General features: G+C 44.7%; 1 protein-coding gene across 6 annotated transcripts in view; it reads left to right on the top strand.

The window, feature by feature from the left end:
• Positions 1–15,650, top strand: part of LOC145337307 (uncharacterized) — a 72,170-nt gene that overhangs the window by 37,718 nt on the left and 18,802 nt on the right. For 2 of the 6 annotated variants that reach the window (XM_080182112.1, XM_080182110.1), the window contains one exon: positions 9,504–9,535. The exons of 2 other annotated variants lie outside the window; for them this stretch is intronic. In XM_080182112.1, coding sequence (XP_080038238.1) covers positions 9,504–9,535 — 32 coding nt within the window. Of the gene's footprint in view, positions 1–5,582; positions 9,536–15,650 lie in introns of all 6 variants that reach the window. 2 more of the 6 variants (XM_080182108.1, XM_080182107.1) reach the window with 1 other exon arrangement.

The following is a 15,650-nucleotide window of genomic DNA, read 5'->3' as shown; positions in this document are numbered from 1 at the left end:
AGTAATTTTAATCTGCAGCATGACCAACTCACTGAACGTGCTATTCACGACTTCCTCAGCATTGTGGATGCTCCAAAGTGAATCTGTCTGCAGCTCCAGACCCATCAAATGGTCTAACAGGAGCTGCAGTTGAACACACTCATGTACGTGAAGGAGCCAGGTACACCGGATGCGTCCCTCATTTCCCACATCGCACAAGAGGAACATGACATTGGTCTTCTTTGACACTGGTCAGAGAAGAAATAGCGAGGCACCTAGAAAAGAATGGTTTGATCGAGCAGACGCAGCACGGATTCATTAAGGGGAAGTTGTGTTTGGCGAATTTATTGGATTTCTATGAGGATGTGACTAGTGCGGTAGACAGAGGGGAACCGGTGGATGTGGTGTTTTTAGATTTCCAAAAGGCGTTTGATAAGGTGCCTCACAAAAGGTTGCTGCAAAAGGTTAGGGTGCATCGAGTTGGGGGTAAGGTGTTAGCGTGGAGAGAGGATTGGTTGTCTAATAGGAAGCAGAGAGTTGGTATCAATGGGTGCTATTCTGGTTGGCGGTTGGTGACTAGTGGAGTGCCGCAGGGATCGGTGCTGGGGCCTCAACTGTTTACCATTTATATAAATGATCTGGAGGAGGGGGCTGAGTGTAGGGTGACGAAATTTGCTGATGACACAAAGATGAGTGGAAAAGCAAATTGTGTGGAGGGTGTGGAAAGTCTGCAGAGGGATCTGGATAGGCTGAGCGAGTGGGCGAGGACCTGGCAGATGGAGCATAATGTTAGCAAGTGTGAGGTTATCCACTTTGGCAGAAATAATAGTAGGAGGGATTACAATTTAAAAGGCAAAAAGCTGCAGCATGCTACGGTGCAGAGGGACCTGGGGGTCCTTGTGCATGAGTCGCAAAAACCCAGTCTGCAGGTGCAGCAGGTGATCAAGAAGGTGAATGGAATGTTGGCCTTCATAGCGAGGGGGATAGAAAATAAAAGCAGGGAGGTCTTGCTGCAACTGTACAGGGCACTGGTGAGGCCGCAGCTGGAGTACTGTGTGCAGTTTTCGTCGTCGCACTTGCGGAAGGATATATTGGCCTTGGAGGGAGTGCAGAGGAGGTTCACTGAGATGAGGGGGTTGGCCTATGAAGAGAGACTAAATAGACTGGGTCTGTACTTGTTGGAGTTCAGAAGGATGAGGGGGGATCTTATAGAGACGTTTAAGATAATGAAGGGGATGGATAGGGTAGAGGTAGAGAGATTCTTCCTGCTTAGAAAGGACAGCAGGACTAGAGGACAAGGGGGGTGCAGTTTAGATCAGAGCTGAGGAGGAACTTCTTCACTCAAAGGGTGGTGAATCTCTGGAATTCTCTGCCCGTTGAAGTGGTGGAGGCTACCTCGCTGAATATATTTAAGTCATGGGTGTATAGGTTTCTGATAGGGGAATTAAGGGTTATGGGGAGAGAGCGGGAAAGTGGAACTGATCCACTTCAGATCAGCCATGATCTTATTGAATGGCGGGGCAGGCTCGAAGGGCTAGATGGCCTACTCCTGCTCCTATTTCTTATGTTCTTATGGTCTGGGACCTCCTGCCATAACTTAACCCTTACGTTAATATACAACTACAATGCCAAGAGAAAAGAAAGAGAAAATAGAAAAGAAAAGCTATTTACCAGTCACCAGCCAGTTACTTACTTGCTGGCTGTGATGTCACGGTTCAATTTCTTTCTACCTCTCACTTACCCTTGAGTCTCCCTCACATGTCTGCCTGTCCGCTCCTCCCGAAGATGATACCTCTTTCCCCTCAGCACCAAATTCCCAATACCCTCACTCTAATTGAAATCTCACTCCAGCTGCAGCCTCTCTCCAGCTGCAGCCTGTCTCCCAGTGGCACGCCTAGGCTCACTCCTTCTGCACTATAGGGATTCTAAGATCACCTCCTACCATCTCTGCTTCTTCTCATATTCTGCCTTCTTTATTAAACACTGAGACAAAATACTCAGTAAGTATTCCAGCCTTGCCCCTAGCACACACCACTTTGCCCCTCCGAGAGCTCTATATCCACTTACTGTTATGCTGGTATAAGATTTTTAGGTTATGTTTATATTAGTTATTCTCAATATTCTCTCTTTGCCAGTCACTTTCCTCCTCAATTCACTTGAAAAATCCATCCCTCATGAATCACTCACACGGCGGGATTTCACAGCCTAGCTTGGCCTGAGACCAGAACATCCTACTCAAAGTTAATGCACCTTCCCACTGTCTACCCCTCGCCCGCTCCGATTTCCACGGTGCGCGGGATGATAGAATTCCAGTGACACTTTTTTGTTTCATCCAAGGAGCCCTGGCTTTGGTACTGCTACCTATTCTGTGGGAGAGAGTACAAGGTGTACGTAGTGTAAATCATTGTTAGAAATGTAAAACAGTGTGAGGAATCTGAGGAATGATCAGCGTATGTGGAGTGAGAGTGGTAAGAGACTGTAAAAGAATATGAGGAATGTAAAGGATACAAGATATTTATAAAGGATGTCAGGGAATGTGATCTCCTTCCTTCTGTTCACCCTCTGAAACCAGGCTTCTAGAGCACCATCCGAGCATCTTGAGGCCCAGTCTTCAGGTGTTGCAGCCATTTCTCACCTTACCTGTGTCCCTTCAGGTTTGCAGCCAAAATGGTTGGTGCCTTGAAAAGGTGGTGTCAGAGACATCTGATTTCTGGTCCCAAGTGTACAGCCAGCTACCTGCACTAATTCATCACAAGTTGACAGAGAATGCCAGGCAAGTGTGTGCCTGTTTCTGAGTCTGGTGGAATTTCTATGGGATTCCAAACCCTATGGAACACATTGCTTCTAGTGCTGTTAGGAATGTCATTTTTTGGAATGTGACTGATCAGAATGCAATAATATGAGAAACAGCAGCAGGAGTCAGCCATATGAACCCTCGAACCTTCTCTGCTGCTCAACAAATCTGTCATTCAGCTGCTTTCCCTCTCTAACCCACATGCCTTGATTCCCTTAGTGTCCAAGAAGTTATCCATAAGACATAGGAGCAGAATTAGGCCACTCAGCCCATCGAGTCTGCTCCGCCATTCAATCAGGGCTGATATTTTTCTCACCCCCATTTCTCCTGTCTTTTCCCCATAACCCCTGATCCCCTTATTAATCAAGAACCTATCTATCTCTGTCTTAAAGACACTCAATGACCCGGCCTCCACAGCCTTCTGCAGCAAAGAGTTCCCCAGATTCACCACTCTTTGACTGAAAAAGTTCCTCCTCATCTCTGTTTTAAAGGATCGTCCCTTCACCCTGCGGTTGTGCCCTCTGGTTCTAGTTTCTCTTACTGGTGGAAACATCTTCTCCACGTCCACGCTATCCAGGCCTCGCAGTATCCTGTAGGCTTCAATAAACCACTCTCTCCACTCCCCCCACCCCCTCGCCCCAATCCTTCTAAACTCCAAGAAGTACAGACCCAGAATCCTCAACTATTCCTCATACGACAAGCTGTTCATTCCAGGGATCATTCTTGTGAACCTCCTCTGGGCCTTTTCCAAAGCCAGCACATCCTTCCTTAGACATGGGGCCCAAAACTGCTCACAGTACTCCAAATGGGGTCTGACCAGAACTTTATCCAGCCTCAGAAGTACATCCCTGTTCTTGTATTCTAGCCCTCTCGACATGAATGCTAACATTGCATTTGCCTTCCTAACCGCCGACTCAACCTGCACGTTAACCTTAAGAAAATCATAGATCATAGAAACTTTATCATAGAAACTCTAAAGTACAGAAAGAGGCCATTCAGCCCATTGAGTCTGCACCGACCACAAACCGCCCAGGCCCTACCCACATATCCCTACATATTTTACCCATTAATCCCTAGAACCTACACATCTCAGGACACTAAGGGGCAATTTTAACATGGCCAATCAACCTAACCCACACATCTTTAGACTTGAACAAGAACTTTGAACAATCACTCCCAAGTCTCTTTCTGATTTCCTAAGCATTTTCCCATTTAGTAAATAGTCTACGCCTCCATTCCTCCTTCCAAAGTGCATAACCTCACACTTTCCCACATTGTATTCCATCTGCCACTTCTTTGCCCACTCTCCAAACCCATCCAAGTTCTTGTGCAGCCCCCCTGCTTCCTCAATACTACCTGTCCCTCTATATATCTTTGTATCATCTGCAAACTTAGCAACAGTGCCTTCAGTTCCTTCTTCCAAATCGTTAATGTATATTGTGAAAAGTTGTGGTCCCAGCACTGACCCCTGAGGCACACCACTAGTCACTGGCTGCCATCCTGAGAAAGACTCCTTTATCCCCACTCTCTGCCTTCTGCCAGTCAGCCAATCCTCTATCCATGCCGGGATCTTACCCTTAACACCATGGGCTCTTATTTAACAGTCTCCTATGTGGCACCTTGTCAAAGGCCTTCTGGAAATCTAAATAAATCACATCCACTGGTTCTCCTTTATCAAACTTCCTTGTTACCTCCTCAAATCACAGTCTTTTATCTGACTGACCTTTGGTTTTCACTGGGACTCATAGTTCACTGCTCTGCAGATTGTGCCTGGGTGGTAAAGGTTAATGGTATCTGAACTCGAGGAAAGCTTTTCGATGTTGCAGATGTTCACTATCTGCAATATACATATTTATTTTGTAGGAATTGGATTAGCATCTACAAGGAATCAAACGTGGCAGGATTACAGAAAGCCTGCACAAACTTCATGGCTGAATGACCTGCTTCTGTGCTGTAAATATTCTATGATACGATATTTCTTAATGTTACTGAGTCCCTGCTAAAGCGTAATACCAGTATTCTCAAGTTTACAGATGCATTAATTTGATATTGATCACCTAGCTACTTTACATAACCCTACCATTATTATTTTAATCATTTTAAGTTACAATCATAGGATTATATCACTGAAAGAGGCCATTCGGCCTATCTGATAGCTGTCTGCAATCCCAATCCCTGTCTTTCCTCATGGCCCTGCAAAGTTCTTCTCTTCAGATAACGATCTAAATCTCTTTTGAGCAGGCCTCCACCACACTTTCGGACTGTGCCTTCCAGATCCTAACCAATCACTGCGCAAAACATCTTCTTACCTCGTGTCACCATTGCTCCTTTTGCCCATCGTTTAAAATTGGAGTTCCCTGGTTCTCGATCCTTTCACCAATGGAACAGTTTTTCACTATTTACTCTGTTGGTGATTGATGAATGCATTTATCAAATCTCATCTCAACTCTGTGTTCAAGAAGAAAAGCCCCAGCTTCTCCAATCTATTGCTATAACTGCAATTCTTTATCCCTGGAACCATTCTGGTGAATCTTTTCTCCAATGCTTTCACATCTTTCCTGTGAGAGTATTTGGAGAAAACATCCTACTCGTGGAGCCTGTTCCATCTTAATGCAGTCTGACATACTGTTTATCAACTCTAGGTATTCCTGGGGAATGAGCTGTAGTTGCCCCAATGCCAGTCTAATAAACCATCCAGCCAGCCATGAGCTATTGTCATGCCTTCATAGTGTCATTATAAATAATTATTTATTTATTATGCTTGAACAATGGTTATCTCAGTACATAAAGATGTTTTAAATCTATACAGAAAAGCCAGACCTACTGGCAGAACAGAAGCCTGCAAGACAACAAGCAGAGATTACTCCTGCCTCTACAACTGCTGCTGCCATATCCATCACTGCTGCTAGTGACGCCATATCCTCTTTCACCAGATCCATTACTTCCAGCTGTAGCACCATTACCCATTCCTCTGCTGTCAACAGCCTATCCAATAATAATGTCACACCCTGCACAGGCAATATGCCTATCGAAATTAGTCCTGCAACCAGTAACGTTCCCAAGAACGTATCCACTAATTCAACCCTTGCCACTGCTGTGAAAATTACACCGACTACCCTTACCACCACCAGACCCACCAGTACGATGACTGTGGCTGTTACACCCACTGTCACTACACCCATCACCTCCAGACATCCTGCAGGGACTTACCCTGTGATTGTCACCAATGATGAACCAGTGCAGCCCCCCATCCCCACACCAGTTGATGTAGCCCAGCAGGAGGAAGAGGCATTCACTGGAATATCTGGATGGCCCAGGAGACATTGGCATGCACCAATGGGTGCTGTAAACACAGCATCGCAGGATCTTCTGGCCCTGATGTTCCACAATGAATTCTCCAGGATGCAGCAGGCAGAAAGCACGGGGGTTGGAAACCAATTCACCGGCATACAGTCTGCCCTGGCAGACATGCAGGCCTCTTTCCGCTCTGATCTACACAGTGTACACAGAAGTATGCAGTCAGATATTATAGACCTGCAATCCAAAATTCAGACAGGCTTTACAGGATTGCAGTGTGTCTTGCAGAATGGCATAGCTGAGCATCTGACAGCAGTGAGGACTGGATTAGGCAACATTCAGGATGTTCTTTGCAGAGGCTTGTCGGATATAAGGAATACTGTTCAGGATGGCCTCACTCAGGGAGATTCGAGCATTCAGAAAGTGCACACGACAGTGCTAGAGGGTTTAGCTCAAATCAGTGAGGAAGCTGATTCTGTGGTCAGTCTCCTCACTGAAGTGGTGGACAACCAAAGCTCTGCGCAGTTCAGCAGGACAGAAGTCTTTGAGACACCAGTCAACTTAAGGGAACAAGAGGAGAACACAGTTGCTAATGGGGACGCATCTTCCATTGGAGCTGGGTTCTCCAAACTTAAGAAGGGCAGACCAGCCCGAACCTCCTCCAGCAAAAGCACCACAGTAAGAAAAGAACCATTAGTGCCCACACGGAAAAGTTCACGAAAGAAAAAGTGGAAGGGTAGAAAATATAAATAATAATCACACATTATTTAATAAAATTACATCTTTTACAAAGCTTTGATTTATGTTCATTATTTAGTTGCATTGTTACATGTATTAGAATCCTTGAAAGGTGGGTTGGATTGCACAGTGCATAATATGTCAGTTTTTTATATGTGGCACACTTCAGGATGGTCTGTTCATACTGATTGGTTTGGATAATTTTCTCCCTGTTGCTGTGGTTTGAAATGTAGCTGGAGTAAATAGTTTCTTGTTGTAATGCTGCTGTTTTGAAAGATCTGAAATGGTTTTGCCCTGTGGCAGTGTTGTACAAGAGACTTACTACGGGCATTTAGGGAAAGACCATTTAGACATACAAGAAGATCATTGTCAGGGATGCCAGACTGATGTTCCAACACTTGTGGAGAATTTAGAAGGAGGCCATTTGATCTCAACTCCATGCTAGCTCTCTGTAGAGAAATCCAGTCAGTCCCATTCTACCCACACCCTGCTCAATCCACGTAGCCCACAAATTTATTTCCCTCAAACACCCATCCAATTTCCTTTCCTCAAACAACAGATCAGTGGCTCCATCATCAAACCATCCTCCACCTTAAGTAGGGAATCACTGACTACCACTCCTATCATTCACACAGTATCAAAGCCTCCATGACTCATAACTAAACCTCACAAAACTCTGATCAAAAGTTCATTCTGCATGACAGGTCATTAATCTAACTTTGTACCTTTGACCCTGAGAGAAGCTATTGGCCATGTGTCCCCGCCACCATCACTAAAGTTCCTTACCTTGGCCCCACCTCAGGTTACCTACTGCTGAAATCTTCATACCTTTGTTATCTCAGCCCTCTTTCAATGAACTCTGTGTGGCCTTCCACAGTCTACCCTCTGTAAACTCATGTTAGAGGCACTATATAAATACAAGTTATTTCTAACCTACGTTATTGGCTTGTTGGTCAACTATATTCCATAGGTTACATCTATGGATCCCACAGACCCACCAGCCTCGAGGACCTGTGTTTGTTCTGAAATTTATATCCAGCTTTTGCTGAGAGTCTATCCCACAAATCCAATGTTTTACATGGAAACCCTCAGGAAAAATATCAGCTACAACTTTCAAGAACCCTGCTTCAATGGAAAAGTTTAATTCTTGTCCTGAACCAAGGCTAGTTAATTATTTTTAACTTGAGCCTTCTAATTCTGAAACCCCACCTACAATAGCTGCACCTTTTGGATCATTTCCCCCTCTCAGCCTCACAGTGCACTGCACCTCATTCCCTTTTTCAACAGGCAGGGTGTGAACTCACTTTGTACTTCTGAAACTAAAAAATTCCATCTGCAGTATGACACACAAATGGCCTGTTGTCCAGCAGGCCCAGTCCTTGACCTGCCTTATACAATGAATTCCAGCTGGGCAGGTCACTGCCTGTTACCAGGGGAACTCATACTCAGGCCCCACAGAGCGATCAACCAATGATTCCCTGTGGATCTCGTGGGGATTATTGGAGTCACTTAATCTAATTTCACTCATCTGACTGTTCCCTCTTTTGGAGACAGCTTCTTTCTTCAACAATGACCTCAGGCAGAGAGTTCCATATTCTAACCATTCAGTAAAGATTATTTTCTTCTGACTTCCCTTTAATTCTTGTGTTTATCTTCTCATGGTATCCTCTTCTTTATTCTCCCACAAGCAACAAGCAGCAACTTCCTTCTAATTTTCCTCATTATCCTTCATAATCTTCAGCTCTGCAAATACTCTCTCCTGGAATGCTCATGGGTAGAGAGAAGAGCAGCTGACCCAGAGCAGGTTTACACTGAACCCCTCCAACATTCATTATCTCCCGGTAGCTGTCACCTTCTGCTTTGATTCTGCTGTACTCTATTCATTCAGTTCAGATTGCCATTGGTGTTAACCACTCTTTAAAAGCCTGCCTTGAACTTTTCCCAGTGGCTTCTGCCAAAGTACAATAAATTAATTTAAAATTATCTGGAGCCGAGGTGGACATTCTGCAATGCAGCAGAACTGAAGGTAGTCCTTGCAGTTCATGTCACCGAAGAGAGTTAGCAGGAAAGGGCTTCATATCTGGCAATGATTAGACTAACACTTCATGTATAAAACAATAAATTCAGGAGAGCTGGTGGTGCGGTGATATTGTCACTGAACTGGTAATCCAGGGTGAGATCTGGGGATCCAGGTTCAAATCCCGCCATAGCAGATGGTGAAATTTGAACTCAACAAATATCTGGAGATAAGAGTTTGGCAATGACCATGAAACCATTGTCGGAAAATCTCATCTCGTTTGTGAATGTCCTTTAGGGAAGGAAATCTGTAACCCATGTATGTCTCCAGAGCCACAACAATGTAATTGATTCTGAAATAAGGCACAGTTAGGGAGGGGCAATAAATACTGGACCCAGCCAGCAACACCCATGTCCCATGAATGAATAAAGAGAAAAAAAATTCTATTCCACCAACTTCTGTTTTCATTGAAAAAGAATCAATATTCCAACTTATAATTCCCTGGTTTGGGTTACACCTACTGGTCACATGAGCACAGAATTGGATGCTGAAATCAGTTTGGATGGAGAATGGTTTGAGTGATGTTAAAAGGCAGGGTAAAAAGGAATAAGCCCATCTCTTTGCATTTAAAACTGCCCATGCTTGCTGTCCTGAATGGGTTTTCTTCTCTCTTTGTAGAAAAGTGTCACGAATTGATAAAAGAAATTAAGGTAATTATTTTTTTTTCAAACTTTGTTGTTAAATAATTGCTGTGTTCCCCCCTCACCTGACACTTTGCTAGTTTCGGATTGGATGATTTTTTAAAAAATATTACCATATGACACATTTTCAGTTGTATGTACAGACATCATTGAAGAACATTAGTGATTAGTGCACAGTGGCACTGCTGTCTCACAGTGCCAGGGACCCGGTTTGGTTCCCGGCTTGGGTCACTGTCTGTGTGGAGTCTGCACATTCTCCCAGTGTCTGCATGGGTTTCCTCCGGGTGCTCTGGTTTCCTCCCACAGTGTGAAAGTCGTGCTGGTTAGGGTGCATTGGCCGTGTTAAATTCTCCCTCAGTGTAACCCGGACAGGCGCTGGAGTGTGGTGATTCAGGGATTTTCACAGTAACTTCATTGAGTGTTAATGTAAGCCTGCTTGTGACACTAATAAATAAAACTAAACATTAAACAGAGCCACATAATATTTTCCCACTTCCTGCAACGGAACATTAGGTAGGTAAATTCAGTCAGTTTTATTCCTGCAGTGTAACTACTTGAATTTTTCTCATTATCCTGGATCAATACAGCTTTTCATTTTTAGCCTCACACACAAGAGCTTCTTCACCCATCAGAGATTTGGGCACACATTGACTGCAGAAAATCATTGACCCTAACGTTAATCCTAACCCAAATTTACTGGGTCCTCCAGTGGGAAAACCATGGTATCCAGATACTGAAGATGGAGGTCTAGGCTAATCCTTGCAGTGCTGGAGACACTCCTTTTATCAAAAGCCTTATTTATACAGAGACTGAAATATGATTCTGGCAGCAACACCAGCAGGTTTTTTATTTGTAATTTGGGCCAGAAACTCCAAAGTGTATTATGGAACCTGCCTGGATCATAAGTTTTGTGCTTTGAATTTGGTTAGGATAAGCATGAGATGTTTCACTTCAGGTATGATTCAGATGACCCACTAGAGAGCTTTTACCAAACAAAGTTTATTTAAGAATATAGTGAACACATACAGAAAGAAAATTACTAATAACTTTTATCAATTACAAATAAAAAGAACCATATTGTATAACCCTTAATGAATATAGGAAATGTTCCAATCAAACCAAACTTTCCTGTACAAAACCCTTTCCACAGATTCACACAGAAAATAGAAATGCTCGTGTGATGCTAAAACTTATTCCTTGGGGTGGAGAATTGAAACTCTGACTTCCCAGCCTTATAACTTCGAGCTGACCTCTGGATATACACACACCCAAAATAACTTGAGGTCAGAAAAGCTCCTGACAACACCAGGGAGAGAGAAAGACTCCAGGCAAGCAAACTAACATCAGCAGAATGTTCAGTCTAGGAAGGACAGGAACCTTGCTTCCAGCTAACCAGCAGAATTTCCAAGACTAGGGGGAGAGAGAGAAAAATACTGCTTTTCAGTATGATGTCCACCCCCTTCTAAACTAAAACTGGAAATGAGCCATTAGATTTTTTTCTAGGGAGGACGCCCCTAACTTTGATTTGTTCATCAATCTTCCCTCACAATGCAAGGTCATAAAAAATCCCAGGAAGTACCCGAGGCCCCAGAATAAAAATAAACAAAACTCCATTTAAGCCATTGAAGCAGCAATTAAAGGGGCTTCTCCAGACAGCCCAGCAACAATGAAATAAAGAAACTGGGGAGCTGTGATAGCTGCAGAGAACATGATTTTTTAAAAAACTTAAAGGTACAGTAATATCGCATTTAAACTTGCAAACAACTGTTCAGAGGTCTAAGTTATTTTAAACTGGCCAACATCTCCATTAACACCCTGAAAAGTCAAAATTACAGCAGCAAATGACGCAAAGTGCTCCTTAAAAACCAAAAAAATAAATAAATTCTGCTTTTTAACCCAGCTATTACATTAAAAAATATTGCTTTAGTCTGTTAAAATGTAAAAATGTGTATTGACAGTTCTCCACAAAACATCATGATTTGTGGCGTAGGGAAAGGTTGGTGCAAATATTCATTTTATTAAAAGTATCGCAGTTTGAGCAACTTTTCACCTGAGAAGTTTGCAGGCAATAAATTGTCCTGTGGCATTGAGTTTGGATAAACCACACCCTGTTTGTAAAGGCCATCGCAGAAAGAATGCCCATTGCTGAGAACACCAGCAAGGTGAATGGTGTCCATGCGGTGAGGAGGAGCTGGGATCTAAGCGCAGCAGAGTCTGGGAGTACCATGTGTGCACGATGGAACATCAGAGCTCTCTGCAAAGGGGACATACACAAACCAGGGAATAAGAACAGAGTGAGGTGCAGGGCTTGACAGGAGATGTAGAGGGAATCAATGGGAGACAGATATGTGAAGATGAAAACACAGATAGCTCGTGGAGTAGAAGCAAAGTGGACAATTGGGAGCAGAAAGTAATGGTCGCTGAATATTTTTCATGCTGGAAGAAGGTTTGCTTTCCATGATATATATTTTAATGATCTAGGTCTTGATGGGTAGGGGACGGTTTCAAAGTTTGCAGATGACAGAAAACTTGGAATTATTGTGAACTGTGAGGTGGACAGTGCAGAACTTCGAGAGGACCCAGGTAAGTGGGTGGAGTGGGCAGAAGTTCAATGTGGAGGAGTGTGAGGTGATGCATTTTGGTGGGAAGAACATGGAGAGAGAATACAAAATAAGGAGTAAAATTGTTAAAGTGTACAGGAGCAAAGGAGGCTGGGTGTATCTGTGTACAGATCATTGCAGCTGGCAGGACAGGTGGACAGAGCAGTTAAAGCAGAGAGTTTTCTGGGATTTATTAATAGGGGCACAGAGTACACGAGTGAGGAGGTTAGGCTGAACTTATAAAGACACTAGTTAGACCTCAGCTGGAATATTGTGCACTGTTCTGGGTATCTCACTATAGGAAGAATATGAACACATTGGAGAGAGTGTGGGAGAGGTTTATGAGAATGGTTCCAGGGATGAGAAATTTCAGTTCTGACGAGAGATTGGAGAGGTTGGGACTGTTCTCCTTGGAGAGAAGGTGGCTAGGAGGGGATTTGATGGAGATATTCAGAGGGTTCTGGACACTCTACAAAGATCACAGACTCCAGAGGTAATCTCTTTAAAAAGACTACATTTTTAACTACACAGGGGTCGGATTGTGTAATGACAGTATGGGCTGTTTACAGAGTCACAAAGACTTAGGAATTTATAATGGGGCAGAAGGTGACAGATAAAGTAGACCTTAAGTGGTTCTGACAGCTGACAGCATGTGTGCACAGTGTAAGTCTTTACCACCTTATAGACAGAGACGCCACCCTGATCAGCCTGCACATTGGACTCTCTCCCCAGTGTGTGGTGAGGGCGGTGGGGGGGGCGGTGGGATACCTCCTTTACATTGGACATGATTTTGGGAACATCCCTGGTGTTGATTACTACCTGAATGGGTGTAAATTGGGAGAGGGGAGTGTGCAGAGGGATCTGGGTGTCTTTATGCTGAAGGTAAGCATGCAGGTGCAGCAGGCGGTAAAGAAGGCAAATGGTATGTTGGCCTTCATTGCGAGAGGTTTCGAGTACAGGAGCAGAGATGTGTTGTTACAATTATCCAGGGCCTCGGTGAGACCACACCTAGAGTATTGTGTGCAGTTTTTAGTCTCCTTTTCTAAGGGAGGATGTTCTTGCTCTCGAGGGAGTGCAGTGAAAGTTTACCAGGCTGATCCCAGGGATGGCGGGACTGATGTATGAGGGGACATTGACTAGGTTAGGATTGTTTTCACTGGAGTTCAGACGAATGAGGGGGAATCTCATAGAGACTTATAAAATTCTAACAGAACTAGACAGGGTAGGTGCAGGGAGGATGTTCCTGATGGTGGAGGGAGTCCAGAACCAGTTTGAGGATTCAGGGTAGACCATTTAGGATGGGGGTGAGGAAACATTTCTTCACCCAGAGAGTGGTGAGCCTGTGGAATTCATTATCACAGGAAGCAGTTGATGCTAAAACATCGTTGAATTCATTGAAGAGGCAGCTGGATATAGCACTTGGGGGCGAATGAGATCAAAGGTTATGGGGAGAAAGCAGGAATAGGCTATTGAGTTGGACGATCAGCCATGACCATAATGAATGGCGGAACAGGCTTGAAGGGCTGAATGGCCTCCTCCTGCTCCTATCTCCTATATTTCTATGACTGTCAGTAAGTGTTGCCTTGGCTGACTTCCCCTAGGTATGCAGCCCTTGGGTTCCTACACAAGGGGATTGCTGTCTGCCCTCGATCCCCACCAGTGAATGGAAAAGGAGCAGGAATGGGCCATTCAGCCCCTTGAGTCTACTTCACCATTCAGTAAGATTGTGGCTGATCTGATTGTGAGCTTACCTCCACTTTCTGGCCTGTCCACTCAACCCCCCCCCACCCCTCGTGCCGAGATGGACACAAAAATGTGTCTCAGCCCTGAGCATATTTAATGATTTAGCTGCCAGGGACAGAGAATTTTAATGGTTCGCAATTCCCAGAGGGAAGAAATTCCTCCTCACCTCCATCTTGACTGGCTGAACCCTTATTCTGAAACTTCCCCGGTTCTAGAATCCCCCACCAGGGGAAATAATCCTTTCCCGCTGCCCTGTCAAGCTCCCCCCCCCCCGACCTCAGAACCTTGCATATTTCAATTAGATCGCCTCTCATTCCTCCAAACTCCAGTGAGTGAAGACCCAGTCCTTCCTGATCAGGTAGCTCCTTCATCCTGGAATTAATCCAGTGAACCTTCACTGAAAGACATGTCACTCACAGCCAATGATGTGTTACTGTTGTAAAAATAGCAGCCACTTTGTATGTAGCAAGCTCCCGACAAATGTGGGAGGACTGCTTCCTTCTTGTGATGTTCATAGAATCATAGAACCCCTGGAGCTGAATGAGGCCACTCGGCCCATCGAGTCTGCTCTGCCATTCAATCATGGCTGATATTTTTCACGTCCCCATTCTTCTGCCTTTTCCCCAACCCCTGATCCCCTTATTAATCAGGAACCTATCCATCTCTGTCTTAAAGACACTCAGTGACCCGGCCTCCTCTGCGGCAAAGACTTCCACACATTCCCCACTCTCTGGCTGAAGAAATTCCTCCTCATCTCTGTTTTAAAGGATCGTCCCTTTAGCCTGAGGTTATGCCCTCTCTGGTTTTAGTTTTTCCTGTAGTGGGAACATCCTCTCCATGTCCACTCTATCCAGGGCCTCACAGTATCCTGTAAGTTTCAATAAGATCCCCCCTCATCCTTCTAAACTCCAACGAGTACAGATCCAGAGTCCTCAACTGTTCCTCATACGACAAGTTCTTCATTCCAGGGATCATTCTTGTGAACCTCCTCTGGACCCTTTCCTCTTGCCCATCAAGTCTGCACCGACAACAATCCCACCCAGGCTCTATTCCCATAATCCAAGTATATATCCTGCTAATCCCCATGACATTAAGGGGCAATTTAGCATGGCCAATCAACCTGTGGGAGGAAACCAGAGCACCTGGAGGAAACCCACACAGACATGGGGAGAACGTGCAAACTCCACACACACAGTGACCCATGCTCGTCCCTGGAACTGTGAGGCAGCAATGCTAACCACTGTGCCACCTTAATTGTTTGAGGGATAAATATTGGCCAGAATACCTGGAATGCCTCCCTGCCCCCTGCCCTGGGAGCGGTTACGTCTAACTGAGGGAGTATACCAGGCCACATTTGATCATTTCCTCTGATTGGTGGTATTCTCTCAATACTGTGCCAGAACACCAGCCTGGACTTTCCTGCTCAAGTCTCCAGAGCAAGACTTGAACCCACATCCTTCAGACACTGAAGTGGCAGTGCTGTTAGCTGAGCTGTATCTAATACCAAGGCTGTCATATTCCACCTCACTTGGCCCTTCACTGATAGATTAGATGTAAATAAATCCTCTCCAGGACAATCAGAGTTCAGTCCTTGCCTCTGACGCAGGCTGTTGTTGACTTTTTATGGTAAATGGACCTGTATCTCGTGTAAAGCAACTCAGAAACTCCGAGATCCATAGCTACCCAGGAGAACGGCAGTAAAATAGAGTCACTCACTGGAGCTAGACCAGGGCCAGTACCTTACACGGTGCCTGAGTTTGTCCTCAGCTGAATCATCGGGG

The sequence above is a fragment of the Carcharhinus amblyrhynchos genome, unplaced genomic scaffold (assembly GCF_965287045.1).
Source record: "Carcharhinus amblyrhynchos unplaced genomic scaffold, sCarAmb.v2.hapA scaffold_45, whole genome shotgun sequence".
In the NCBI taxonomy this organism is placed as follows: domain Eukaryota; kingdom Metazoa; phylum Chordata; class Chondrichthyes; order Carcharhiniformes; family Carcharhinidae; genus Carcharhinus; species Carcharhinus amblyrhynchos.
The sequence above is the reverse complement of the archived record's forward strand: the minus strand, read 5'-3'. Positions and strand labels throughout refer to the sequence as shown.